Below are 10,000 nucleotides of genomic sequence, written 5' to 3'. Positions count from 1 at the left end.
TGTTATTATTATTATCATTATCATTATCATTATCATCATCCTCATCAGCATTAATATTATCATCATCATCATCATCGTTCCTGTTATTATCAAATCCATTAACACTATCATCATCATCATCATCATCAGTAGCATTGTCTTTAACATTATTAATACATTCATATGCGCAAAAACAATAGACAATATTATTACATTACATTATTACACGAAAGGAACGCATCATAGAGGGGGGGGGTGCAGAGGGGAAGCATGGGAAAGAGCGACGGGATGAGGGAGAGGGGGAGGCCAGGAGGGAAAGGGGGGGGGGGGGAGAGCAAAATACCTGCAAGGCAACGCAAAAGATAAAACCAGAAAAAAATAAAATTCAAAAAAATAAAAATAAAATAAAAAAACTCACTTGCATGGCGTACAATGCATCCCTTTCCCCATCCTCCACATCCTGCTGGTATATATTGCATTAGGTTTCTGAACACCAAAGAAAGAAATAGAAAGAAAGAAAAATGGCAAAATGAAAGAAAGAAAATGCCTACACGTAACAACTAAAACAAAAATAACAATTAATAATCCTCACATGACACTGCAAAGGACTTCAAGGAGTAGGAGAGGGGAACAGGAGAGGGGAACAGGAGAAGGGAGCAGGAGAGGGGAGCAGGAGACAGGAACACGAGAAGGGAACAGGAGAGAGGCGCAGGAGAGGGGAACAGGACAGGGGAACAGGAGAGAGGAACAGGAGAGGGGAACAGTAAAGGGGAACAGGTGAGGGGAACAGGAGAGAGGAACAAAAGAGGGGAACAGGAGAGAGGAGCAGTAAAGGGGGGCAGGAGAGGGGAACAGGAGAGGAGAGCTGGAGGGACTGAAGGGTATTGCGGTCGGTGGGGTAAGAAAAGAAGGGGAGGGAAAGAAGGGGAAGGGAAAGGGGAAAATGAGGGATGGAAGGAAAGAGAAAAATGAGGGATGGAGGAAAAGGAAGGGGAGGGGAGGGGTGGAAAGATGGATGGAAAAGGAGAGGGGGAGAGAAGTAGGGAGGAGAAGGGGGAGGAAAAGGAAAGGGAGGGGAGGGATGGAGAGGGAGAGAATCAGGGAGGGAGAGAGGGGAAGGAAAAGGAGAGGGAGACAAGCAGGGAGAGGCAGGAGGGATGGAGGAAAAGGAAGGGGAGGGAGAGGAGGAGAGATGGAGGGAAAAGGTAAGTGAGAGGAGGGACGGAAAAGGAAGGATGGAGGGAAAGGAAGAGAGGAAGGATGTGGAGGAAGGAGAGACAGGAGAGGGTGGAAGGGAAGGGGGGAGAAGGGAGCTAGAGGAGGAGGAGGAGGAGGAGGAGAAGGAGGAGAAGGAAGGAGGGGAGGAAGGAGAAGGGGAGGGGAGGAGGAGAAGGAGAGGGGAGGAGGAGGAGGAGGAGAGGGGGAGGGGAGGAGGAGGAGGAGGAGAGGGGGAGGGGAGGAGGAGGAGGAGGAGAGGGGGAGGAGGAGAGAGAGGAGAGGGGGGGATGGAAGGAGGAGAGGGGGATGGAAGGAGGAGAGGGGGGGATGGAAGGAGGAGGAGGGGGATGGAGGAGGAGGAGGAGGAGGAGGAGGAGGAGGAGGATCAGAGAGAGAGAGAGAGAGAGAGAGAGAGAGAGAGAGAGAGAGAGAGAGAGAGAGAGAGAGAGAGAGAGAGAGAGAGAGAGAGAGAGAGAGAGAGAGAGAGAGAGAGAGAGAGAGGGGGGGGTGAATGAGAGAGAGATAGAGAGAGCACGCATAAAAGAAAGAAAGAAATTGTGAGAGACAAGGCGAGGGAAAGAGAAAAATGAGAGACAGGTTGAGAGAAAAGGTAATAAGATAAAAAAGAGGAAAGGCAACAGAAAAAAACACCCAAGATGATGGCGCAAGAGGAAAGCAAGACTTTAGGAAAGGGGCAGTGGCGATGCTTACAAAAGACAACAAACCCAAAGAGACCTCAAGCAAGAAACAAGTCACTGCCGCTGCCAACATGCTTAAAAATAAGTAAACAAAACAAAAAAATATTGACTGGCCTTCCAAATTGCCCAGATGACCACAATAGCAGACGCCCAATCACTACATACACGTTACACATTGCTCTTTGCAACATAAAGGACAAACGCTACTAAAAACAATTAAAGCACACGAACTATCAACAATTACAAAAACAACAAATACTTACAAGAAAAGAAACAAAAAGAGTATGAAGCCAAGAGGATAATCAGAAGCTGTAACTCTAACAGAAAAGGCCAAAGAGGAGGAGAGATTGACTGATCAATACCTATTTTGCAATACATGCTAATGTACATTGGGAAAGAGTGGGGGTGGGGATGGCGAGAGAGTAATAATGATGACAGAAACAGACAGATAGGAAAAGAGAATGGTAGGGAGGCAGAAGAACAGGAGAGGAAAGTGATACAGAGTGAGTGAGTGAGTGAGTGAGTGAGAGAGAGAGAGAGAGAGAGAGAGAGAGAGAGAGAGAGAGAGAGAGAGAGAGAGAGAGAGAGAGAGAGAGAGAGAGAGAGAGAGAGAGAGAGAGAGAGAGAGGGAGAGAGAGAGAAAGAGAGAGAGGGGGAGAGAGAGAGAGGGGGAGAGAGAGAGGGGGAGAGAGAGAGGGGGGGGGGAGAGAGAGAGGGGGAGAGAGAGAGGGGGAGAGAGAGAGAGAGAGAGAGAGAGAGAGAGAGAGAGAGAGAGAGAGAGAGAGAGAGAGAGAGAGAGAGAGAGAGAGAGAGAGAGAGAGAGAGAGAGGGGGGGGGGGGGAGGGGGAAGAGAGATGGATATTAGAAAGAACAGGAACAGGCATAACAAAATTACTTCTGACAGGGGAATTATCCTACAGAAATATTGGCATGGACAGTGAGTGACGTGGCCCCTATAGAGCACTTTTAGTATGGGTAGTAAAGAGTTTTCATGAGTAAATTGGCAAAAGGTAGTCTAGTACAATAAAAAGCCTATTAAGTCATCCATTCAGAGAGAGAAAGAGAGAGAATGAGAGATTAAGGTGAAGCCCTGCACCATACGTCAAGTAAGAGAAGAACAGAATAGGAGGCAAATGATGAACAAAACAAGTTATACAAGAGTAGTAAACAAAGATCAAACTTGGGAGGTTGGCGAAAAAGATTAGTGAGGTTGATAAGGTGGTTGAAGGTCAGTGGACAGGTTTTGGAGTCTCTCAACAAACTAATATATCCATAAGAATTGAGAAAATGCAAATATACTTAATAGTAGAATTCTCACATTCAGTTAGTGTATATAATCAGTGTTCCAAAGAATATGACAGGAAGCCAATCAACTGTAAAGCTTTAAATAAGTATGAACCAAAGATTGTAAAAATGTATAAGAAATATTAATCATAATTATCATAAATAAACAGACAAAAGCTAAAGAAATGGCTCCATAAAAGTATAAAACCAATAGAGAACAATTACACTTAATGAGTAAAAACAAGGAAAATAGAAATCAGGAATAAAATAATCAAAAGAGTAAATAACTGCATTAGCAACAGTAAGATTCTACTGCCAATGAGAGGAAAGGGGAAAAGTCACATGAATGAGGAAATCAGAATAAAAAAACACCCACATCCAAATTTCGCCCAAGAAACTCTCTCAGAACATGTAGATTTCCATCCTGGCCCCCTATTGGAGGCAATTCTGCTTCATTTCCAACACAAAACAATACTGGTACTGAACCTTTGTGAACCCTAAAGGCAGCAGAATCTTTCAAGACAATAAGGCTCTCTATACTCACTGGGAAGGGGTGCGAATTGGGTCGACACTGTAGAATGGCCCGTGCCGTCATCTTGGTCTCAGTAATGGGGGGGCCGCCCACTGTGGGGGGGACCAACGTACGGACACCAACAATGTTCACCATCAAACCTAAGCCACAGGCCAATTGAGAACTTGTCCCTGGGGCCTAGCAACGATTCACTAGGTCTGTCCTGCCGAGCAGCGCAGCCACGTCTGATGACTTGGGGGGTGGCATGTAGTCATAGCTAGTACGACTGTACGGTTTCTCTTTTTTTGTAATCACTTTTGACTAATTGGTAAATTGGAAAGACTAATAATATCTATTTTAGAAAAAAAAACTAAAACAAGCAATTTTGAGGCCGGTTATCACTTCCAGTCGCACACAATGCTATCACATATCCAGAGAGGAGGATGTCGAGAGGACTTATTTCATTTTTCTTTTCGACTGAATTTCAAAACTGGGGTTCTCTGCTGGCTCGCTACACCATCAAAGAAGCTCCAGTTCCACACTTCAGGGTCTCTCGCTCTTTCAGGGGGATCTCCTTGCTTGCATCCCTCAGGAGGTCCTGCAATGCGAGAAATGAGGCAAGTCAGTGTCACAAGAATATAAAAGTGGGGGATTAGAAGACAGCAAATGGGGAGGGAGGGAGGGAAAAAGAGAATGAGAGAAGGATAATGAAAAGAAGTGGGAGGATGAAGAAAGGGAGAGAGAGGAGAGAGGAAGGAGAAAGGGAGAAAGAGGAGGGAGAAAGAAGAAAGGGAAAAAGAAAAGGTGAAAGAGGAAAGAGAAGAAAGGGAAAAAAAAGGAGGAGAAAAAGAAGGGAGTGGGAGGGAGAAGAAAGGAGGAGGAGGAAGAGCAGGAGGAGGAGGAGGAGGATGTATGAAAAGGAAGGAAGAGGAAGCTGAGTGAAAGTCAAAGGACAGAGATAGTGAAAAAAGAGAGGAGGAAGCAGGTAGAAACTGACAGGAGAGTAATAACAGAAAGAAAAAAAAAGAAAAAAATGGAGCCAGAAAATAATATAGAAAATAATGGTTGACTTAGATCATAAGAATTATAATAATAATGACGATAATAATAAACAAGAAGCCCCAGGAATAACTTTAAGATATTCATTTATGCAAGCAACTCCCAGGCCTGTAACACGGGATCCGGCTCCTAGGTTTTATGCCCCCGACCAGATCATACTGGGAAAAGAACAAATTTACTTAAATGTGCAATATTTCTGAGGATTTTCTTTTAGGTAAACATAAAAGAAAAACAAATAATCAAATAACTAAATAATAACAAAATAAAGTAAAACAGCAAACAATTACTCTCATTTATACTCATCTTATAAATCTATTATATTTGATATTAATAAAATCCCCCCCCCCAAAAAAAAATATTAACAAAACTGATCCATTATTCTCTGTCTGATTACCAGTTTAAAATGTCAATATCAACAGTAAGGGCTACTTAATTGAGCAAGTCTTTACTCACGCTTGGGAAATAGGTTAAAAGTTACAATTGCAGCAACACACAAGACTTTACCTCAAATTCACAAGCGGTCTTCAACTTGTACCATGAACACACAACGATGAAAACTTTACTAAACTTTACTGATGCATGAGAAATCAAAAGCAGAAGAAATTCCCTAACTCTGCAGCACCTACATGAAAAATTTGGTTGTTTTCCTTACATGAACAAAAAAAGAAAAAAAAAAAAAAAAAAAAAAAAAAAAAAAAGAAAAAAAAAAATATATATATATATAACAAATAAATAAATAAAATAATAAATAATAATAATAGTGATGATAATGATGATGAAAACAACAACAACAATAATAATAACTGTAATTATCATTATTGCTACATTTATAATCATAAATTAAAAACCTAATAAATCACTGGAATTATACATTACGTCCAACTTTCAAACTGTCATTCTGAATCCTTCTAAGAATTAATAGTAAAATAACTGTAATCTCCTCAGCATTCCCAAGAAACAGCCTATCATTTTGTTCATATCATGCTTCATCTTTATATATATGGAATATAAAGAATAGAAGCAGAAGACAGAAGCTTATATCAATCCTCTCCCAAGGCCGAATGCCCATGACAGCTCTCGACAACAATGATACTGATCTTCAGAAAATAATTTCTTGCATACATTCCATGCAACCTCCTTAATTTATCTTTGTCAAAATGTATATATAATATGTCAGTTATATTAACTTATTCACTCTCACTTATTCATGAGCATATATGAAAGCACAGATGTGCACACACACACACACACACACACAAACAAGAATGCACCACCTCAAGCATTAACACACACAACTGTTTGCAGGGTCATCCGAGCATTGCCACACTTGCCACTCAACCATCAACCCAATTCTGCCACTCAACCATCAACCCAATTCTGCCACTCAAACATCCACCCAATTCTGCCACTCAACCATCAACCCAATTCTGCCACTCAACCATCAACCCAATTCTGCCACTCAGCCATCAACCCAATTCTGCCACTCAACCATCAACCCAATTCTGCCACTCAGCCATCAACCCAATTCTGCCACTCAACCATCAACCCAATTCTGCCACTCAACCATCAACCCAATTCTGCCACTCAACCATCAACCCAATTCTGCCACTCAACCATCAACCCAATTCTGCCACTCAAACATCAACCCAATTCTGCCACTCAACCATCAACCCAATTCTGCCACTCAACCATCAACCCAATTCTGCCACTCAACCATCAACCCTATTCTGCCACTCAGCCATCAACCCAATTCTGCCACTCAGCCATCAACCCAATTCTGCCACTCAACCATCAACCCAATTCTGCCACTCAACCATCAACCCAATTCTGCCACTCAACCATCAACCCAATTCTGCCACTCAACCATCAACCCAATTCTGCCACTCAGCCATCAACCCAATTCTGCCACTCAACCATCAACCCAATTCTGCCACTCAACCATCAACCCAATTCTGCCACTCAACCATCAACCCAATTCTGCCACTCAGCCACTAACCCAATTCTGCCACTCAACCATCAACCCAATTCTGCCACTCATCCATCAACCCAAATCTGCCACTCAGCCATCAACCCAATTCTGCCACTCAGCCATCAACCCATTTCTGCCACTCAGCCACCAACCCAATTCTGCCACTCAACCATCAACCCATTTCTGCCACTCAACCATCAACCCAATTCTGCCACTCAGCCACCAACCCAATTCTGCCACTCAGCCATCCACCCAATTCTGCCACTCAACCATCAACCCAATTCTGCCACTCAACCATCAACCCAATTCTGCCACTCAACCATCAACCCAATTCTGCCACTCAACCATCAACCCAATTCTGCCACTCAACCATCAACCCAATTCTGCCACTCAACCATCAACCCAATTCTGCCACTCAACCATCAACCCAATTCTGCCACTTAACAACCAACCCAATTCTGCCGCTCAGCCATCAACCCTATTCTGCCGCTCAGCCATCAACCCTATTCTGCCACTCAGCCATCCACCCAATTCTGCCACTCAACCATCAACCCAATTCTGCCACTCAACCATCAACCCAATTCTGCCACTCAACCATCAACCCAATTCTGCCAGTCAAACATCAACCCAATTCTGCCACTCAGCCATCAACCCAATTCTGCCACTCAACCATCAACCCAATTCTGCCACTCAGCCATCAACCCAATTCTGCCACTCAACCATCAACCCAATTCTGCCACTCAACCATCAACCCAATTCTGCCACTCAGCCATCAACCCAATTCTGCCACTCAGCCATCAACCCAATTCTGCCACTCAGCCATCAACCCAATTCTGCCACTCAGCCATCAACCCAATTCTGCCACTCAACCATCAACCCAATTCTGCCACTCAGCCATCAACCCAATTCTGCCACTCAGCCATCAACCCAATTCTGCCACTCTACAAAAGATTAATACATCAATATAGTCCTTTTAAATGTGCACAGCAAAAAATTACCAATAAACAAATATGTATATACAAATATACATGATAAAACATTCTACAAAGATGGAGAGAATAATAATGATAATAACAAGAATGATAATAAAAAGGGGGAGGGGAGATAAATATAATTGAAAAAAAAAAGCCAAATAATTAATATTCTATGCGAGGCTCAGATTCAAATTGAGTCAAAATTAACCTTCCTCGCCAACTGACTAGCAACGGGCTGGCATCGCTATTTTCGTTTCTGCATTTAATTCTTCATCACTTGAGAGATAACCAAAGCAATCTATATATACACACCTACAGACACGAGAACATAGTTACACACATAAATCCCTTTCCTATAAACATGGACATCTACAAACACATGCAAATGTATATAACAATGCAGTTTCACCCATGCACACTGGTATAGTTATACATACAGACAGACATTCTTATAAATATATACACAAACATTCTCATATAAATAAACACACATTAAAACATTCTTATATAAATAAACACACATTCAAACATTCTTATATATATAAACACATTCAAACATTCTCATATAAATAAACACATTCAAATATTCTTATATAAATAAACACACATTCAAACATTCTCATAAAAATAAAACATACATTCAAACATTCTCATATAAATATACACACACATAAACATTCTCATTTAGATATACATATCTACAAACATTCTCATATTTATATACACATCTACAAACATTCCCATACATATATAAATGTGCTATGAATATATTCTTCATCCTGAATATCACGTTTTTATGAAATCTAAGTCTCTTAATTTTCCAACCTGCCCTAAAAATAGAAATCCCCAGTGAACCCCTGTCGGAAAATCTTTCGCTCCGAGCAGGAAGGTCAAGCATCTACCACACATGAGATAAACATATAAACAGTAAAGAAAAACAAATATAAACACACACAAAGTATCCGAAATGTGAATAAACCCAAGATCTGACAGAAGATAATGCATTTTTCTATATGTACCATCCAAATACCTATACATAAATATATCTAACTATATCGATCTCTACGTACATCCATACATAAACAGTTAGCGATGCTGGGATGCAGAAAATATCCTGCTCACTGTCATCCTTCCACACAGGATGTGACTAGTTTAAACCTCCTCTTCAAGAATGTATCAAGGATGTATGTAACACGTCTTGTGTAATATAACTTAGCACATCGTATATCTTATGGTATACGATACACGTTTCATCGGAGAATTATATTCTCGAGATGAACCAACTGTCAAACATTGTGTCAGACTGATACATAAACAAAAAAATGACATGTGCAATACAATGAATAACAGAGTCCATTCACATACATATATACGAAATTACTTTTAAATGAAACAAGAGGTTGTGGAGAAATACCAAGACGATTCACAGACAACTAAACCAATTTTTAAGAAAGGTTTATAACACAACAACTTTAAAATTTAAATCAATTCCCTCTCTCATTACACCTGACAATCAGATTCAAATGACAAAGACACACATTCGCCTTTCGAAAAATCACGTATGCTTAGAAAATGCAAATCTGGCTAAATAAGAGGAGAAAGAGAGAGAGAAAGAGAAATAATGGGTTTTGAAGAAGAAAAAAAAAATACTTGTAAGATATACGGTAAAAATAACCACGGAGCCTCATTATCAGGACTTCATTTCCCTCTCTCTTCTCGGCCTATTTGAGCTCATTATTTGGAGATAAATGTCGTTCCAGGAAGGATATTCGAGGTCCTATCACAGCATCCTCTTGCCAAGGTTGTAAAAATTCGTTAAAAAGAACGAAAACCCACTTAAAACATCCCCCCTTCTACGAGAACTCCCATTTCACGGTCTTCCAGCCCTTTCTCTCTATCCCCGCTTCGTGCCCTAATAACACGAGTAATAGCTATATCATATATTACACGGAAAAGCACCTCACCTGTAGACAGAAGGACGCACAGCCGGATAAAAAGGGGAAATCCTCTCCCTTCGGTCTTACACTCGCAACTCTGCCATCTTGCGATCACTACTGGGGAGACGAGGACAGTTGAGAACTTATATTACGAATTCGGAGAACATTTCATAAATCTTATTCTATACTGTAGGCGAAGTAACTTTTAATTTTAAGGATGATTATGGATATGAAGTTAGAAATTTAATGTTATTCGAATTATATATTTTGGAAAAGATTCTCATATGACTGATGTCTAAGTTTGTATTTCATAGAAAACGAATAAGATATTAAGGCGGAGACTACTCTAAACAGTTTGGAAAGCAGATTGC

General features: G+C 41.1%; 2 protein-coding genes across 8 annotated transcripts in view; one reads left to right on the top strand and one right to left on the bottom strand.

The window, feature by feature from the left end:
- The window catches only part of Slmap (Sarcolemma associated protein), a 102,540-nt gene extending 92,788 nt beyond the window's left edge, over positions 1 to 9,752 (bottom strand). For 3 of the 7 annotated variants that reach the window (XR_011399821.1, XM_070143500.1, XM_070143502.1), the window contains exons 1-3: positions 9,657 to 9,750; positions 3,724 to 4,288; positions 398 to 442 (exon numbers count right to left, since the gene is read on the bottom strand). Coding sequence is in view for 4 of the 7 variants with exons in the window: in XM_070143500.1 (XP_069999601.1) it covers positions 398 to 442; positions 3,724 to 3,846 (168 nt within the window). In the remaining 3 variants the exon portion in view is untranslated. Of the gene's footprint in view, positions 1 to 397; positions 443 to 3,723; positions 4,289 to 9,656 lie in introns of all 7 variants that reach the window. The other 4 variants (XR_011399822.1, XM_070143501.1, XR_011399823.1 and 1 more) reach the window with 4 other exon arrangements.
- Positions 5,811 to 7,673, top strand: LOC138867532 (uncharacterized). The gene is made up of 2 exons (XM_070143390.1): positions 5,811 to 5,865; positions 6,055 to 7,673. Exons 1-2 carry the CDS (start codon positions 5,811 to 5,813, stop codon positions 7,671 to 7,673), a joined length of 1,674 nt encoding a protein of 557 aa, XP_069999491.1.
- Positions 9,753 to 10,000: the final 248 nt, after the last annotated feature.

Source organism: Penaeus vannamei, chromosome 30, assembly GCF_042767895.1.
Source record: "Penaeus vannamei isolate JL-2024 chromosome 30, ASM4276789v1, whole genome shotgun sequence".
Lineage (NCBI taxonomy): Eukaryota > Metazoa > Arthropoda > Malacostraca > Decapoda > Penaeidae > Penaeus > Penaeus vannamei.
The sequence above is the reverse complement of the archived record's forward strand: the minus strand, read 5'-3'. Positions and strand labels throughout refer to the sequence as shown.

Coding starts and splice junctions, on each gene's coding strand:
- LOC138867532 (XM_070143390.1), top strand. CDS start 5,811: ATGCCCATGACAGCTCTCGACAACAATGATACTGATCTTCAGAAAATA. Junction 5,866..6,054: donor TCTTCAGAAAATAATTTCTT/GCATACATTCCA, acceptor AACTGTTTGCAG/GGTCATCCGAGCATTGCCAC.